The sequence below is a fragment of the Suillus subaureus genome, assembly GCF_016647635.1.
Source record: "Suillus subaureus strain MN1 chromosome Unknown BJ212scaffold_2, whole genome shotgun sequence".
Taxonomy (NCBI): domain Eukaryota; kingdom Fungi; phylum Basidiomycota; class Agaricomycetes; order Boletales; family Suillaceae; genus Suillus; species Suillus subaureus.
The window spans coordinates 1,938,340-1,954,939 of record NW_024538558.1 but is presented as its reverse complement, the minus strand read 5'-3'; the positions used below and the strand labels follow the sequence as shown (position 1 = coordinate 1,954,939).

The following is a 16,600-nucleotide window of genomic DNA, read 5'->3' as shown; positions in this document are numbered from 1 at the left end:
GCTAACACTGTAATAGTAGTTGATATCACAGCATCCTCAGGTTGGGCGATATACTTAACAAAGAATACAAGCTAGAGCTAACCAAACAACACGTACACAAAAGAACATAGGAGACAAAAGGATGTAAATAAATCCATACTATCTATGGAAATTATGTAACAATCACCAATGACAATGCGCCCTGCTAAATTCTGCTCTCACTCATTGTAAGGACTGAAGCATTGAGTGTGTGACATACGGAAGAACGGAATGGTTGGTTCCGCGGAAATAAACCGTCTGACTCCCACTAATGGTGGGTGAACTCCTCCCCGCTGGAAAACATCAAGTTTCCTCCGAGTTGTGCTTCCACGCCTATATATGTTTGATATTAATACTGCCAATCATGTAGGTCTTATTCCAGCTACACGCACCTCGAAAAAATGACGTCTATCAGTCACACTTACGCTTCTACAGCTCGTGAGGTTCAACGCTTGTAATTTAGGGCAGGTGTCAATGACAGAAAAGAGACCAGCACCTGTAACACTTCAAGCACAAGTCAAAACCCCAAGATAACACATTCACTTACTGCTTATTTTTGTACCCGCTAGTTCCAGCACCACAAGATTTGAGCAACACTCCAAATAAGGCACGGCGTCATCATCCACACCAGTGTTGTTGAGAAGGAGCTGTTCAAGTCTGGGTGGTTGATTTTCGGCATCTTGCGGCAAGAGCCCAGAAAGATGAAGGGACTGTAAGTGATGCACACCTGACAAGTTGAGATACTGATACAGAACTCAGACATGACATAGCTCAAAAAAAAACCATGGAACCAACCTTGCACTTCCTTCCAACGCATTGAATGAAGTACTCCAGGGTTCCACTATGACGCGAGGTAGCCCCTAATTTTGTATTTCCGACCAAACTGATCTTTTCGAGTTGCCCAAAGTCCTTCAACACATCTGCCAATGACTCCAGCGTCTGGTCCGTCATCGTCATTGCAGAGGTGTTCCCAATAGCTACCGAAGACCCCTGCCCACCTCCAAGGGCCCCGAGAGCCAGGGATTTGATGTGGGGGAGGCTAGAGATGAGCGCCACAACATCAACGCTGGAAATCGCAGTTGATGTCAAGGACAGCTTTTCAATTCTCGCCTCTGCTAATACGACCGGCAGTGGTCGGTGGACGTGCGTGAAGGAGAGGTCCAGCCGGGCGAGGTTCGGACAGCGGGCCAAAAAGAAATTAATTGAACTTTCTGAAAGGCTCAATTGACGTAGTTTCAATGTTTGTATACTCGTCAGTATGAAACTCTCGTCTTGAAATACAGCAGAAGATAATTTGGCGAAGGTTGCATCGGTCTAGGCTGCGATAAGTCAATTGTCGAAAGAAAGCTCAAGCTACTCACCCAGTTCGGTATTCCAGCAAGCTTTAGCACCTTCAGGTCAGGACAATTTTTCAGGAGTGGGACAAGTGCCACGGGCGGAACAGCAGTGTAATTAAAGTTCGCGGTAGAAAGCAAGGGGCAAGACCTTGCAGCAGCTTCCGCAGTGGCGGACCCCACTTTGGCGCAACCGCTGCAGAGAATCAGGGCCTCTCAACCATAGTCGTCAATTACACTCACCGAAGAACCAATACTCTGAGGGATGGCATGGAAGGCAGGATAGTTGCAAAGACAGAATCGGCAAATTTAACGAATCCCGTAAGGTGTAACTCATGCAGTGATTTGCCAGCTCCAGCAACAGCCAAAATTGTGATTTTGTTTACTGCTGGGACATCACTGGTCAGTACGATCGACGGGCCTCGTAGAAAATACTAACAGAATATGAGCAACATATCGGGGAGCAACGAATATGCATACGGAAGTTATCATTGCGTTGGTAAGTATTTGTGGACAGGAGGATCTCAGCATAGCGAACAGTTTAGGTACCAGATTGTCAGGCATGAGTTTCAGCCACTTGAGCGTGATTTCCCAATCATCACGAGTTTCGTGTAGTGCCCGCAGATTTGCGACAAAGGAGCGCGCGCATAATGCGGAAAGGTTAGGTATCGGGCCAGTGGATGGTACGGAGCGAGTGGAAAAGGCAGATGCTGTGGAGAGGCTCCGAGACGATGCGAGATTGACCCGGTCATCCTCGGTTTCTGCACCGAAGGTAGGGACTCCTCCCCTCCGTCGTTTCGCAGGTCGTTGGGAGGGTTCCGCTTTCCGTTTCGACATGAGAGTTGAGGACTCTCGTCTGAACCGCGTCACTTCCAATTTGAGTAATTGTCCCATAAATGGTATGGACTATGGTGCGCGTCACTTAGCCACCACTACCTTTGAACAGTGGCCAAATCGGTCTGAGAAAAATTTAAACCCTAACCCTACGTAGTTCTGCGCGTGCAACTCCAACGGATGCTTCGATATTAGTTTGAAATAGGGCTCCGTGAAAAACTACCCACGGAGTTAACGACGAGTTTTTAACTCACCCCCACCCTCGAGGGGTTTTTGACATGAGTTAAAAACTAGTTTTTGACCAGTTTTTGACACACTCAAAAAATGCGTTTTTTTTCAAGTCATTTTGACATTTTTTCGCTACGGTAATGCAAATACCCACTGTACAGGCCCTCCCGGAGGCGTTGGAACTGTGCTATCCTGTAGTTGAGGTGTCCTACTTGCCCCTTCCACCGGCTTCTCTGATAGTAAGTCCATCAGGATCTATCAAAGCCCACTGCCGAACTTGAACCTGACTGACAATGGTAGAACTTTTGAGGGAGCTTCGTAACGCGGAGTTCAACCAATTCATCGTTGACGCTGTACGCTCGTCCGCCATCGAAAATTTTCACTGCGAAGTGCTGCGAATGCGAGTTGTGAGTGAGCAAGATGGACACCAGTCAGATAGATTGCACAGTACCGCGAGAACATCTGCATTGTCATGGTCTAAGAAATCACGCCAATACTTCACCACATTTGCCTTGTCCGTAAACGTGCGGTTGAATGGCCAGGCTCCCTTGGCATAAGCGACAATTTGATCGTAGCATAGTGCTCAAAATTATATTTGGAGTTTCCGAGGGGGATACTATGTGGAAGTTGTGCGAGTGCCGTTCGGAGGTGGCTCAACTGTGCGTTGTTGCGCCCAATGTCCTCGAAGAAGCTCATCAAGGTAAATTTTTGTTGCAATCATTGAGCCGAACGCTCAATTGGACAGTAGTTGACAGATCGTCGGTCATATCTTAACAATTTTTCGGTGATTTCGGATGTTCAGATGGAGAATTCGATAGGCTATGTTCCCGGGATCATATACATATATATATTAGTTTTTGACGAGTTTTTGACACCCCAATATCAACCCCAAGTTATCGACTCGTTAAAAACCTGTCAAAAACTCGGTAGTTTTTCACGGAGCCCTAGTTTGAAACATGTAGCGCTACAGTAGACAACGACAATTTATCGGTGCAGATGTTGTTTTTACCAGTCTCTGATGCCCAAGAACCACAGGAAGGTAGCAGCCGCTCACGCTAGGGCCGCGCGATGGTCAGCTCCAACTGCCGAGCACAGTAACTCCACTCTTCAAGCCACCCCCACACAAACCTATTCCGAGTTGCAGGAACAAACATCGGAGCCGTCCAAACTCAGTGGCAGGGAGCTTAACCCAATAGAGCTGATATCGGACGGGTCTGAGCACAAAGGATGCCCAGTTTCAGGTTAAGCAATTCAGCTCTACAAAGTACAAGTCTCACAGACGTATTCCGGAGACATGGGCTCGCATTTTCGATTGATGGGGAGTCATAGTACTTTAGGTGGCCAAATCATCCCTTTTGTTTTTAAAAAACTCGCTCAGATTTGATTCAATCAAAAATTCCTCTTGTAGCTTTACTCTACTCATTGAAAGGATCATTTTTACAAGAGGAAATAAAAATCTGATTTTTTTTGAAGGGGGTGAGAACGTTGTTCAAAAGTAGTGGTGGCTAAGTGACGCGCACCATACACTAGACTATGTACCTAAGTAGCGCCGGTGTCTGCCTGTGGAAGTACAATCCAAATACCAGGATCTAATAATGCCCGACACCGCATATCGACGAGTGCAATCACGCTAGGCCCCACAGCCAGAAGCCAGAAATCACAGCTCCAATTAATCCTACAATGACTCTCCATAGCACTCTCTCCATTGACTTTATGTACGGTGTAACTGGATGTCCCAACCCAGAGAAGACCATACAAGGCACTCGCACAACAAGTTGGAGCAAGTTGAATGGAACCGGAAAGTAATAAGGTTCATACCGGACAAGGGCTTCCACAAATGACCTGCGTGCGTACAACCCGATTTCTCGTGAGTAGCGATCCCATCTACTTGTTGAGGCGGTTGATGATGCCAAGGCTGGGAACATCGCCAAGGTCACGCCGAGTCCACCCAGTAGTAGCATAATGACAGTGATGAAGAGGATGAAGAATGAAAATCGACTATCCATCGGAGTTACTTCCAGAGAATTTGTTAGCACTAACAGGGGATTGTCGACGAGCGAGGCGGATACGAGAAATGTCGCGAGTAATAGGACCGGAAAGAAAAAGAGGGTGACCGGTATGACGATGCGAGTTGCTCCGCGCGAAAGCAACGTAGAGAGCGGTATGGTGCTCTCGGGTTTCATTGCGGTGGGTAAGCTGGGAGAGTTGGGAAGGTGAAGAAGAACCAGCTGGAGTAGGAGGGCAATGTGAAGCACAGAGAATGAGACATTTCCAGGTAAAGGGACAGATGGAAGGGTCATGACGAATGCGGGAAATACAAGCATAGCTGGTAGAGTATGGATTGACCACTGTCGAGCGAGGGATGCAGCAGACATGAAAGTGAGAATCATCTCTCGAGTGCCTTGCTCATTTTGTCCTAGGGTTATATGAAAGTGTGGTGGATATAGCAAGTAGTGAATAAGTGAACCCATAAAGACCAGTCGGCCCAAAACGTCAATGAAATGTAGAACTCTGTAAATGGTGTGAGGACCACATATCGAGATTCGTATCTGCGGCCACGCACCTGGGTGTCGAAAGAGCATCAAAGTGTTCTATTAAGCTTAAGCCGTGATCCTGCGCGGATCCGGCTTTTATCCCATACTTCCAACACTTAATGACTACGGCGTCTACGATGGGGTGTGTGAGAAGCTCCGGAGGAATATGGTCCTCCGCCAACATATCAATTACTGCTCAACCATGAATTGTGAATCAATCATTCGAGATATTGCGCTCACCTCTTGTAGTTGTATGCCCCGTATCTTCCAGCGGGAAGGCTGTCCAAAATATAGTTTGGATGGCAGAAGAACTACTGTGATTTAGGAGGAATTGGTTCAATGTTTCACTAGCACGTCGTCCGATGTCCTCAGCGGCAGCTGAGGCGGCTCTGGCATGTTGCCATTTTTCCCAGATATCTGAAGAGTCGTTCAAGACATTGTACTGTGATTCATTATAATGTAGTTGGACGAGTAACAAAAATGCAATCCGTTCTGCTTCAGATGGAAACCTATATTGCGAAGCCAGGGTATCATCGGCATTCGAGCCTCCCAACCGGTACCGACGCACCACAGGAAGTATAGCGGGACGCTCCGTGAAGCCAGGTGACACTGATAGCAGAGGAGTAGCTTCGTTGGCCTGCAGTGTTTCGTTCATGATTACTAGTACTAATGGTGCCGGTAACTGAACACGCTGTTGTGAACAAACACAACCATACCCTAGTACCGTCAGGGACATGATCATGTAGAATCGTAGATCGTCAGACCACGCCTCTTGAGCTTCACCAACAATGAGCACGAACTCATCATTGTTACAGACAATTGAACCTGATGATCCTTCGGTGGCGCAGGCTCCATCTAGAAACACTGTGTCCAATACTCGACCTGCGGTAGTATTGACACCTAATAACCTGGCCTCTGCTCCAGCCGATGCAGAATCAGGTTTGCACGTCCATAATATGTTGTTTTAATTCTCTTTAACAACGACCCACAGGCATTGCTGGTATATTGAGACAGGTCTGAATCCAAAGCAACTTGTTGACTCGTCAGACTGATTCTCAATTGCACTCAGTCTGCACATCCTGCAGCTTTGTTTTGCCTCTATTTCTTCAGGACATCCGCCATCGCCGTGTACATTTTATGTGGACTGTTGACAAACAATTATGTCCTCTCTGTAAGTGGCAGACCTTTTGAATGCCTCGTTCCTCATCGTTTGCGCGTAGACGGTAGTGGTAGTTGTCTTACTTGCAATGGACTTCTGGAATTGTAGAGTAAGCTTTCGCGAGGCTCGTTCTCTGACAACCGACTAAGGTGTGTAAAGAACGTTGCTGGACGTACCCTTGTTGGTCTGCGTTTCTGGAACCAGGTGGATGACGACGGGGAGAGCTATTGGGTATTCGAGAGCAGAGACGTACGAGAGATTCTACATACTTTCTGCTGCCAACTGTCTCATTCCTCGCTGCTAGCCAACAAGACCAGCAAATCCAGTGGATGCCAAGTGCGTATCATTTTTATCAGCGAAGGTCGAGTTTACCCTAACCATGGTGCAAATAGGATGTTCTGGGTAAGTCAGAACATCTGACATTCAGGCTCATCACCTGCACATACAACTTTGCAGATAGCTCTTTACGTGTTTCCAGCACTCTGGTTGCTGCTCTTTATAGTCTCCATTCTCCATTTCAGCCTCTCGTGAGTTGGCAAGAAGTGTGCCGCTCAGCTCGTTGCTTATCACCTGGCCAGGTTTATACCCATTGTGGCTCTAGCGCTTGTCTTCAATTTTACCAATGCCGTTGGATTCACATATGCGTCAGTTTTATTATTTTTTTGCGTTGCTCGATACTCAGAAACGTCACTTTCAGAGACAGGGATGCAAAACAAAGATGGGCCAATAGTATTGCGTCTTCCGGATGGAACATGGGAATGGGGGGCATAGGTGGGCAGATCCTGGGCAGCGCCATGAAGAACAGTGTCGGGAGATTGTTCGGATGAATAGATGATTGAAGGTTCATTCATCATACTTGATTCCGAAGGCCAGTTGCGATATAGCTAATGTTACACAAGTGCGAAAGTTGCAATAATAAATGCTGACAGTCCAAATGAAAACAATGGACACGAAGATGAAACAATGACACGAAGATGAAACAATGAACACAAAGATGGAAACAACTTGAAGGACAAACACGAAATGCGAAATGCGAATAACGGCCTACGTAACAAATCAAGATGGGTGATACAACATACGTCATTTATGCCTGTCTGCCAACGCAAAGGAAACAGCACGGTTGTAAGGTCACAGGCCAGTGTCGTTTACTCCAATCCAACCCAACCTCGTGCATCTACACGAGAATATGCCGTTGTCGGTGCCACCGAAGTCCCGACGCCAATGAAAGACCTCAAACGACCATGAGAGCGAGAGGTGGACACCCGAGGGGTGTGTTGTGATGGAAACGGGTAGGCGGTGTTCTGTACATTGGATGTTACAGTCATAGTAGATGGCGTGCGCAATGCGGTCGTGAGATGCTTGGGTGAAGGTGGGAAGACGAACAGAGTCTGAGAGGGCGTCGCAGCAATAAGTTGTCGTGATGGGGTAGTTTTCGGGGGAAATACAAATTGACTGGCGTTTTCGCGGAGCTTGAGCGGGGGTGGCGCTGGTTTACGGGCCGGCGTCCGGCGACGGGTACGAGGTGTCTCTTGACTGTCTTGTACAGCGATAGGTGTGATGGGGGAAGGGGGTACCGGGGGTAGTATGCCCAACGGCGGCGGTCGCCGCTTGCCCTTGCCCGCAGGGAAGTTGAAAGTCGATTGTACTGCCGTGCCGGGAGTTTGATGAATATTGAATGTTAGTTTCGTTGCAGGTGCCGAAGGCACGGGATCAAACGATTTGCTTCGTAAGGGTGGGCGATGGAGTGGAGCTTTACAAGACGAAGGTTGAGTACTAGGTTCGCTTGTGCCAGGCGATTCGCTGGATAATGACAAACACGGACTTCTTCGAGGTTCGGTGGCTTCATCGAAGCCTCCACCAATTCCTAATAGCTCTTGTTCCTCGTCCGCTTCAACCAAATCCTCGCTCAGGACGCTGCCGGTAGTATGGATGCTGGCAACTGAGCCAGTTCGCTTGCGCCCATATCGGCTGCGCCACGCCGGACCCATGCCGACCCCCGATGAGGAAGCAACAGAGGATACCGAAGGTTTCCTTGCGATTATGCGTTCTTCCATAGCCCGGTCGAGGTCTTTGGCCTCCTGTTGGATAGCATCGTCTCTGTCATCCGTTTCATCATTACCGTACGCGTTACGGCGGCGACCCCACTCCTTTTCTTCGTCACTGATGAAGGAAGACTTGTCTGATTCGGCGGGCGAGGGACCGCCGCCTTTGAGGGCCTTTTCATATTCCAATAATTGGTAAATGAGACTGAAATTAAAACCGCATTGAAATCGAAACGAAGTGGCGAGAATCGAGGCTTGCTTACGACATATTTGGACCAACATGCTTACTTTTCTCTTTTACAAATGAGTATGCTGCTTGCATGCCTTTCAGCTGCCACACCTCAGGGGGTACGTTAGGTAAACACATGGCAGCGGCGCGCATGACAAGAGCAATGACCAGTGTAGCTGAGCGGGAGATGCCGCACTGGCAACTACACATAACATGAGGGTTATAGATCCAACACATCTACGAAACTACGCACTGGATGAGCACGCCTTCATGACGACTGAGTGCAGCATCTACAAAAGTCATGGCTGTAGGAAATCCTTCATGAACAAGATCTGCCTGTCCGTGAGACCAAGGCAACTTCAAGTAATGCATGCCTGGACGCCCAGAGGGAATATGGGCAGGGTAATATGTGGAGGTCGTGGATTGCATTGCCTTGGATGTCTTGGAACTGAGATTGGGAGTAGATGCGAAGGGTCGCAGGGGTTGCGCAGCAGAAGAATCAAATGGTGACGTGACTTCCTTTGCAACGTTGAGGATCGCTTTGATCCGGCGCTCCAGGAGGCCTTGCCAATCTCGCGCGTTGTCCTCAGAACCAAGCCAAATTCCGGGAAGAATTTGAATGGGACCATTCACATATGGTGCGGTGGGAGAACCATCTTCATCTGTTCGGTGAAGGACAGTAGCGATGCCAGTACTTGGCAAGGAGAGCACAGACGGCCGTCTCGGACGAATAGGTTGGTAGATGTCTTGCTGTGTGTCAATGGTACTCAGGGAATCTGAGAGCGGCGAGACGAGAGAATTCGAGGAAGATTGAGCCGATGAAAGATTAATTGAAAGATTTTTCATGTTTCTGAGTGACCTTGGTTTTTTATGTGCAAGAAGCTGAGGGCTTGATGCGGAATCGGAAGCGGAAGAAGAGGGAACAGATGGGGAGCTGGCCTCGTCCGTTGCGAGGACTATAAGGGGACTGTGTTCAGCAGGAGTGTCAATGCGGAGGGCTGTGGGGGGACATCTTTTGCGTGTGGCCATAGATGGCGCCTGGACCAACTGCGGTAAATATTGATTTTCGGTAGATTGCATGACAGGAGTCATAGATATGAATTACACGACCAGCGTGTCACCTTGCCTGCAGGTGATAAGATTGATCAAGTTGGAGTCAAAAAGATCTCCGTTGTTCTTGAACACAAGGCTCAAGCGCTATGAAAATATAAAAAAATCAGTAAAACACAAAGATGAACAGGAATAAAGAAAATAAGAAAACCGTCGGATGCCAGGAGAGAGTACAAGAAGAAGAAAGTGACTTACCATTCACTTACATAATCATAATAATCATAACTCTTTGTACTTGTGTGTACTCGCAGCATTTTAATGGCGGTCGCAGTGTTCACAGCCCATCACTATAGTGTGGGGAACGTGGTATCCTCCTTTCCGATCGCTTATGCATTTAATCCGGACCCGCTACTTTCATTTTACCAGATAACGTCGGCGGACGTTCAACGTTCATGTATTTCAGTTCCGATTCTCCAAACGAGTCGTGTTCGGAACTTCAGAACACGCAGACCAAGTCTTCTTAAGTATTATCCACTCCATTGCTGTGAAAAGGTAGCTCTCGGCTGAGCTCCACGCATCCTTTCGAAGCTCAATCTCTTTGTAAAGTCCGTCAGTACTGCGGCGCATCGATCCGATCTTATTGGCAATATACAAGATGCGTTATCACCCAATCTGCTTTCGCTTTGAACCTTCAGTCAAAACCGATTGACGCCCCCGATGAGTACCTAAAATGGAACAGTCCATATCCTCCAGTCACTAACTTCGAGCAGTGTTAATAGCAGAGAGGTACTCGCTCGGCTACTAAATATCTCACTCAATGTCTCAATTGAATCAATAATCTAACTTTCACTCTAAGTTAGGTTATTCTACGTCGAATCATGGGAAATGACCAAGATTCTGGTAGTCACGTCTGTCACTAGCGGAGCCCGCCCGTGGCCTCAGACGGTAGTACTCAGTCAAGGCTTGCTATTGACATGGTGCTCGCCGCTGATGCCCGAGCCCGAGCGGTACAAGATTATCACTACACCCTGGGCAGTGGCGTAGATTTCTGACACTCCGCTTATCCTAAACTGGGCGCAGGACCACTGCAGATAAAGAATACCGACAATGCAATCAATATAAGCCTATCTTGACGAGAGCCGGTGATCCCACAGGGCACGCCATTTTTGGTGTTATTTGAAGGGTCTCAAAAAGACTCGAAACTTGCACCGTCAACTTTCTCTTCAGACCACTATTACTTCCGCCTCGTTGCCACTTCCCGTGCCAGCCGTTCAAGTCGGCTGGCATGTCAGCTCCAGTCCTCGGACCTGCATGACAATCCTCTCGAGTTCAAAACAACCATTAAGTTATTACCCTATACCCCAGGAATTCTTGACTCACACCGTTCCCTTACTCCCAAGTTTTGAATCTCAAGTTCGTTCGGACCACACTTGATGCACGCAAAATTTCACCAGGATACTAAGTAATACTATAAATCCTTTCCCTAGTGCTCGAAGATAATGCGTGGCAGATGCTGACAAGTATCGAATATCGCCATTACCAGTATCTTCAAGGCTTAGTTCACTATTGATATGAGACTCGAGTGCGTAGCTTGTGCGCAGAGAAACCACCTAAATATAGGCCCAGGACAAGTCTGGTTAAGCATTTTATGAGCTAGCTAGGTTACTATGATCATGATGAAACAACTTGAAAGTAAACTAAGACTCGGTCTTTGCCTTGTACGTATTTTCTCAAAAGTCGTACGTGGGTGACGTGGTGCTTATGAAACATTAACATGAACTGCCAGCAAGCTCTATTTGCCGTCTCTTTCCTTTCAACGTTGGCTGTCCTTGTACTTAGCTTTCACTGGTTGCGAGCAAAGCTAAGAGAAGCTGGTTACGACGTCTCACGACTCATACTTATTGGATTAGAACCGAAAATCGATACCAGTCAGTTCCCTGACAATACCAGCAGCACTGTAATGGCGTTCGGAATCGACAGTTCGTATACACAAGTGATCGCTTTGGCACTGGCGGTGGCCAGCAGCGTGTTCATCTTCGTCAAGTTCGGCTCTTCGTCGAGTGCGTTCCTGGTCTGGATGACCGTTTCATCCTCTTCGGCACGTCTTTCCGCTAACGCGTTTCTAATGTAGAACGAAAGCCAGTACTGAACCCTCAGGTTTGGCAAGAGTTCTCACTCAAGGAAAAGATCGCCATATCGCCCAATACCGCCATGTGCGTTCAATTGCATGTCCTTCATGCTAACCATTGAATGACCGCTGTGGCCGCTTAGCTACCGGTTTGCCCTGCCTCACCCGCAGGATGTCCTTGGCCTGCCCATTGGGCAGCACATTTCGGTCTCTGCAGAGATCAACGGAAAGGACGTCATGCGTAGCTATACCCCGACTAGCAGCGATGACAACCTCGGCCACTTCGACCTTCTCATCAAAGTAAGTCGCCGTTTCCACTTGGGACTTGACTAACCATTCTTATTGGGGCTGCAGTCATATGAAAAGGGCAACATTTCGCGCTACGTCTCTCTTCTTAAGATTGGCGACAAGGTCCGCATTCGTGGTCCGAAGGGTGCTTTCAAGTATACCCCCACGCTGTCTCGCGAGATCGGTATGATTGCGGGTGGTACCGGTATTACTCCCATGTTACAGATCATCCGTGCTGCCTTGAAAAACTCCGAGGACAAGACGAGGCTCAGCCTCATCTACGCCAATGTCAACTTTGAGGATATTCTTCTTAAGAAGGAGCTCGATGCTCTCACTGCGGCCCACCCCAGGCGATTCCAGGTTTACTATGTACTCAACAATCCTCCGCAAGGTTGGAATGGTGGTACGGGTTTCGTAACCAAGGACCAGATCGAAAAACACATGCCTTCGTCAAATCACGATATCAAGGTTCTTATGTGCGGTCAGTCAGGTGTTCATTCCGACAAGTTACAAGAGCTGATGATTCTCACGCAGGTCCACCGCCGATGATTACTGCCATGAAGTAGGTGCAATTGGTAATTGAATTTGAGCAACCTATTAACAAATGCTTTATAGAAAACACCTTGCGGAGCTCAATTACCCTGCTCCTCGCACAATCAGCAAATTGGAGGACCAGGTAATTAAGCCACTCTCAAACGCCGATGTTCGATCTGCTAACGTCACTGCAGATTTTTGCTTTCTAAATATATCTTGGTTTGCCTCGAGTAGAGTTGGCAATGTAATCGAACTAATATAATTGGCATTTGGTCTGATACCTAGCGGGACGTCGATTGAAGCGCGGTTTAGGAGCAAACACTTCATCTGACGAAAGGCACAGTCGGTGACTACTCCGTAACCACAGAGGACATCGGCCTGCATTTGAATAAGTTCTAATCTCCTGTGTCCTAACGAGTTCAGGTAGCTACAGGTGAAGTAGTTCGAAGGTTCCACGACGGTCAGCTCTGCAGTGAGAATTTGGGTTCGCCGGACTACATGACACTCTGAACCGAGGCGAAACCACGTTGCACCGCCGTGATGCAGCCTGACCCCTTGATACCTTAGCCTGTCAGCGCCAGTGCTTGGTGCTCAGCTCCAGCAGTGCTTCGGTCAGATATTAAACCAGACCCAGCTTACAGAGCTCGTGATTCCTAATCACTACTGTAACTTGTTACTTGCCTGTCCGTCACGTTTCAGACTGACCAATATTATAAGAAGATGGTACCGTTCCCTGAGTCCACCAGCATCCTCAGTACCCGGCTCTCTCTCGTACTATTCTAACTTGACATCTATCTTTACATTACCAAATGTCCAAACCCATCCTCTACATATTCGGTCCTTCCGTCTGGGCTGCCGTCCCAGAGCTTGCCTTGTGAGTTTCAACTTACCTGATATGTCATGTCCAAGCAACGCTAATGCCATCCTAGGATCGAGTTGGGATATGCTAGCGATGATATCGAGAAGAAGGTCGTAAACCTTGTGGAGGGCGAGAACTTCGCTCCTGCGTTCCTGAAGATCGTACGTTTTCGTCCAATGGAAATATTGACCGCTTACCACTCTATCAGAATCCCAAAGGGACATTACCAACCCTTGAAGCCGGAGGGAAGGCATACAACAGTGCTGCTGAGGTGACATCGTACCTTGTGGCCCATGCTAGTAACCGTGTCGCTGTTACCCCCGGAACTGACTTCATCAGCAAAATTCATGAAGAGCAGTACGACCCAAACTTTCCCATGCTGTCAGCTGTAAGACGCATTGCAAGCAAATAGAGTATACCTCATTGACACATTTTACTTCAGCGTGACGAGGACGAACTACGAAGTAAAGCGTCTGGATTTTCTATGATGTTCATACAAAACCGTGAGTACCGCAGCGCTACCCCTGTGTCTACTAATAACCCACCTCATCTGTTCTAGGTCAGAACGCATTGGCAAAGCACTCAGGAGCCTCCCAGAGCACTAACCACCGAGAGTTTTATGACGCAAAGATCGCTGAGAACGGCAGGGTTCTGTCGATCTACCAAGCCAAGGCACCAGAGAACGTCAAGAACAGCTTCTTCGAGTATTCTAGGGCCCACTGGGATACCTTGAAGACCTTCATTCTGGAAGAACTCCCTAGCATCCTCCCGGAGAGCGGTTTCCTTGGAGGTGACAAACCTGGTGAAGATGACTTCCATCTTGCAGCCTGGCTGGCGCGCATTGTCTTCGTTGCTGGTGGAGGAGACCCGGGGAAAGATGGTGTGCGTGCCATTGAGAAGGAGCTGGGTAAGCCAACTCCTGAAAAAGTCGAGTCATACTGGACAGCATGGAGTGGGCGGAAGAGTTGGCAGGAGGTGTACGCCAATGGACTACATTAAATGCGTATCGATCATAAATCGACCAGATACATGTAGTGACGAGAAATCGTATACGTTATTTTCTATATATTACTTGCAGAGGAGTAGTCTTTGATCGATGGGTAGAAATCTCACTATATGCAGCGGTAAGCTCAACCGCGCTCCGCGTTTACTATCATGCTGTCATGAAACATGATCATCATTTACGCGGAAATTTACCAACAGCACACAGGTATATGATGGAAACGAGCATCAGTGATACTGCGAAGAATCGCAACTATATGGTAAAGCTCGCTATGTCATTTCTCACCTAGGAGACCATACCAAGCCTTCAAAAAATCAGTGATACATGAGATGATATCGAGGATATATTACTACTGTGGCCTGCCTGCACCATTCAGGGATGTTCTCTCGTTGATGGCGACTACCCTGCGAAGGTTTATTACCGTTTGGATAAATCGGGTGGCAGGTGGATAGACTTGGAAGTACTTGCGTGCATGCTATTTAGATATGGCAGATGTTATGAAAAGGGAGTTCGCGGATGTGGATCGACTCTAGATGTCATCTAGGACGTGGCCTTCATGACATCACGCTATTCATTTATATCCTGGAGTCTTCCAGCATCTCGGACCTGCACTCCCGCAACCTGTTTGCGACGGTCAGTACAGCGTTTCTAGACAAACACTGAAATGATACGCACATCTGTAGAATGGAAGCAACAGCATCCATTCCCCGCTGGTATTCTTCTTCCGTCGGTTCCCTATCCACCGTTCGGGCAAGTTGTATGGCTGAATCGTAGTAATGTAATTCCGAGAGGCCTTCTTCATCCTTTGGCAGGAGTGGCAGAAGAAACCTGAAATGATGCAGCATGCGTGCATGGGGCTTCAAATCTGGATGACTGGGTATAACGAGACGCGTTCGGGCGTCTGACCAGATCAAAACCACATAATGTGCAGAAGTAGTGTTGCTCACCAATTTCCGCGATCGTATCAAGAAGAGCGCGTCGAAAACGAATACCGCTGAGTCTAGTGCCTGCCGTGCGTTTGGAAACCCGTGATCAGAAGAACCTGATCCCATGCTTACCTGGTCTACCCCACCCACTATGAACTGTGTTGCATGGCTGTGATTCATATGACACCAAACAAGAACGCGCAAATTCTTGTGAAATATACTCATGAACGGGCTTACGGATATTTAGAGCGCACGCCTACATCTGAAAGCTCGGCATGACTCACCTGAGGAACTTCCTTCCTAACGATCGAATGGTGCGTTTTCGCAATCCTCTGCAATCGGCGACGCACCGTAACTCGCCGTTTCACACAGAGGGCGATGGATATGATGCACTACAGACAATTGAACGGTGCCATCATGAAAGTTACCTACATTTCGCAAACAAAGCTTACCACAAGTAAGTATGTTGCTGCAATGATCACAGCATCCCAGTTGTTTGTCCAAGACCTGATAGGTGAAGTTCGGATGGCCTGTGACAACAACAAGGCACCTGATATGGCAAAGAAACAACCAGTGACGAGAACAAGGAGTGCGTAACAGATGTCAGATATCCAAGCCCGTGCTCGAAGTGATAGTTTTCGCATTCAAAGACGTGTACAAGTGTCGAACTTGCACAAGTTGCAGTCACGGTGGCCTTGCACATTGCTTTGTATTACGTAAAATGCGATTCAATACTCATATAGCTTGCCATTACTTAGGACGTTGCTGGAACTTACATGACGACTTCTACGGAACCACCCCACTATCTCTTGGTGTCTCATTCGTCTCTTCAGCACAGCTCAGGTCTTAGTTCCAACTCCCTCGCGCATGCAAACGTAGAATATCGCTATGCGGATGACTCGCCTTTGGTGCTGTTGTCGCGTCATCCTGACGAGCATGTCCTTGTGTTAAATCATGATCCAGCGAAAGGAGACATACCAACGGTCCGGAGCACTTCTAGTCATATGGCTGTGACAGGCATCAAGGTGTCTGTGGCACCTGGCGCTAGCGTCAATGAGGACCACAGCACGAATGATAATATGTATGTTTTAGAAGTTGTATCCACTTCTGACGACCAGTAAGTGGTTCCTTTTTTGCCAGTCGACTTGATGAGACCTTACTTTTCCTCCTCAGCTTGAGCATGGAGTCATCCCATGCCTACTTGCAGAATCCCCAGGCAATAGTTGCTCGGTTCAAACAGAGGTCTGCTCAGTTTAATTATCAAATCTCTAGCTCTATAATCTCCACAGGAATATGGTGCTTCGTTGCGTCTTCGATTACCCTGGAATTGGCAAGGCCGGTGGTATTCTACCATCTCGGTCTAGCTCACGGCCTAGATCACCAGGTCGCCCAACGTAGTTTCACGCATGTAATACATCATATCCTAACCACAGC

At 47.9% G+C, this 16,600-nt stretch overlaps 9 protein-coding genes across 9 annotated transcripts; 4 read left to right on the top strand and 5 right to left on the bottom strand.

Moving 5' to 3' along the window:
* Window positions 1-380: 380 nt before the first annotated feature.
* On the bottom strand, window positions 381-2,189 carry BJ212DRAFT_1259294 (uncharacterized protein; the record flags this gene model as incomplete). Its single annotated transcript, XM_041330010.1, has 6 exons — window positions 381-514; window positions 566-761; window positions 814-1,332; window positions 1,380-1,548; window positions 1,596-1,786; window positions 1,833-2,189. 6 exons carry the CDS (start codon window positions 2,187-2,189, stop codon window positions 381-383), a joined length of 1,566 nt encoding a protein of 521 aa, XP_041199404.1.
* Window positions 2,190-2,539: 350 nt separating this feature from the next.
* BJ212DRAFT_1318326 (uncharacterized protein) lies at window positions 2,540-3,337 on the bottom strand. The gene is made up of 3 exons (XM_041334310.1): window positions 3,163-3,337; window positions 2,863-3,114; window positions 2,540-2,803 (listed from the first exon to the last, which is right to left on the bottom strand). The coding sequence occupies exon 2, from the start codon at window positions 3,108-3,110 to the stop codon at window positions 2,913-2,915; it is 198 nt and encodes a 65-aa protein (XP_041199403.1). The 5' UTR covers window positions 3,111-3,114; window positions 3,163-3,337; the 3' UTR covers window positions 2,540-2,803; window positions 2,863-2,912.
* Window positions 3,338-3,691: 354 nt separating this feature from the next.
* BJ212DRAFT_1318316 (uncharacterized protein) lies at window positions 3,692-5,646 on the bottom strand. The gene is made up of 3 exons (XM_041334309.1): window positions 5,189-5,646; window positions 4,978-5,140; window positions 3,692-4,925 (listed from the first exon to the last, which is right to left on the bottom strand). The coding sequence occupies exons 1-3, from the start codon at window positions 5,601-5,603 to the stop codon at window positions 4,040-4,042; spliced, it is 1,464 nt and encodes a 487-aa protein (XP_041199402.1). The 5' UTR covers window positions 5,604-5,646; the 3' UTR covers window positions 3,692-4,039.
* A 90-nt stretch (window positions 5,647-5,736) lies between these two features.
* BJ212DRAFT_1475486 (Golgi apparatus membrane protein TVP23) lies at window positions 5,737-6,934 on the top strand (the record flags this gene model as incomplete). The annotated part of the gene is made up of 10 exons (XM_041339238.1): window positions 5,737-5,887; window positions 5,940-5,962; window positions 6,018-6,119; window positions 6,169-6,216; window positions 6,267-6,356; window positions 6,412-6,443; window positions 6,500-6,509; window positions 6,564-6,634; window positions 6,686-6,751; window positions 6,805-6,934. 10 exons carry the CDS (start codon window positions 5,737-5,739, stop codon window positions 6,932-6,934), a joined length of 723 nt encoding a protein of 240 aa, XP_041199401.1.
* Window positions 6,935-7,252: 318 nt separating this feature from the next.
* On the bottom strand, window positions 7,253-8,750 carry BJ212DRAFT_1258358 (uncharacterized protein; the record flags this gene model as incomplete). The annotated part of the gene is made up of 3 exons (XM_041329931.1): window positions 7,253-8,354; window positions 8,413-8,580; window positions 8,632-8,750. 3 exons carry the CDS (start codon window positions 8,748-8,750, stop codon window positions 7,253-7,255), a joined length of 1,389 nt encoding a protein of 462 aa, XP_041199400.1.
* Window positions 8,751-11,150: 2,400 nt separating this feature from the next.
* BJ212DRAFT_1318285 (NADH-cytochrome b5 reductase) lies at window positions 11,151-12,709 on the top strand. The gene is made up of 7 exons (XM_041334308.1): window positions 11,151-11,488; window positions 11,560-11,641; window positions 11,700-11,856; window positions 11,911-12,325; window positions 12,379-12,406; window positions 12,460-12,520; window positions 12,573-12,709. The coding sequence occupies exons 1-7, from the start codon at window positions 11,203-11,205 to the stop codon at window positions 12,585-12,587; spliced, it is 1,044 nt and encodes a 347-aa protein (XP_041199399.1). The 5' UTR covers window positions 11,151-11,202; the 3' UTR covers window positions 12,588-12,709.
* Window positions 12,710-13,187: 478 nt separating this feature from the next.
* BJ212DRAFT_1475483 (uncharacterized protein) lies at window positions 13,188-14,236 on the top strand (the record flags this gene model as incomplete). The annotated part of the gene is made up of 5 exons (XM_041339237.1): window positions 13,188-13,252; window positions 13,308-13,398; window positions 13,446-13,625; window positions 13,680-13,740; window positions 13,797-14,236. 5 exons carry the CDS (start codon window positions 13,188-13,190, stop codon window positions 14,234-14,236), a joined length of 837 nt encoding a protein of 278 aa, XP_041199398.1.
* A 261-nt stretch (window positions 14,237-14,497) lies between these two features.
* On the bottom strand, window positions 14,498-15,879 carry BJ212DRAFT_326395 (uncharacterized protein). Its single transcript, XM_041342930.1, has 6 exons — window positions 15,619-15,879; window positions 15,451-15,558; window positions 15,299-15,398; window positions 15,188-15,247; window positions 14,916-15,141; window positions 14,498-14,861 (listed from the first exon to the last, which is right to left on the bottom strand). The coding sequence occupies exons 1-6, from the start codon at window positions 15,808-15,810 to the stop codon at window positions 14,816-14,818; spliced, it is 732 nt and encodes a 243-aa protein (XP_041199397.1). The 5' UTR covers window positions 15,811-15,879; the 3' UTR covers window positions 14,498-14,815.
* Window positions 15,880-15,942: 63 nt separating this feature from the next.
* BJ212DRAFT_1475481 (uncharacterized protein) lies at window positions 15,943-16,564 on the top strand (the record flags this gene model as incomplete). The annotated part of the gene is made up of 3 exons (XM_041339236.1): window positions 15,943-16,283; window positions 16,340-16,408; window positions 16,456-16,564. 3 exons carry the CDS (start codon window positions 15,943-15,945, stop codon window positions 16,562-16,564), a joined length of 519 nt encoding a protein of 172 aa, XP_041199396.1.
* Window positions 16,565-16,600: the final 36 nt, after the last annotated feature.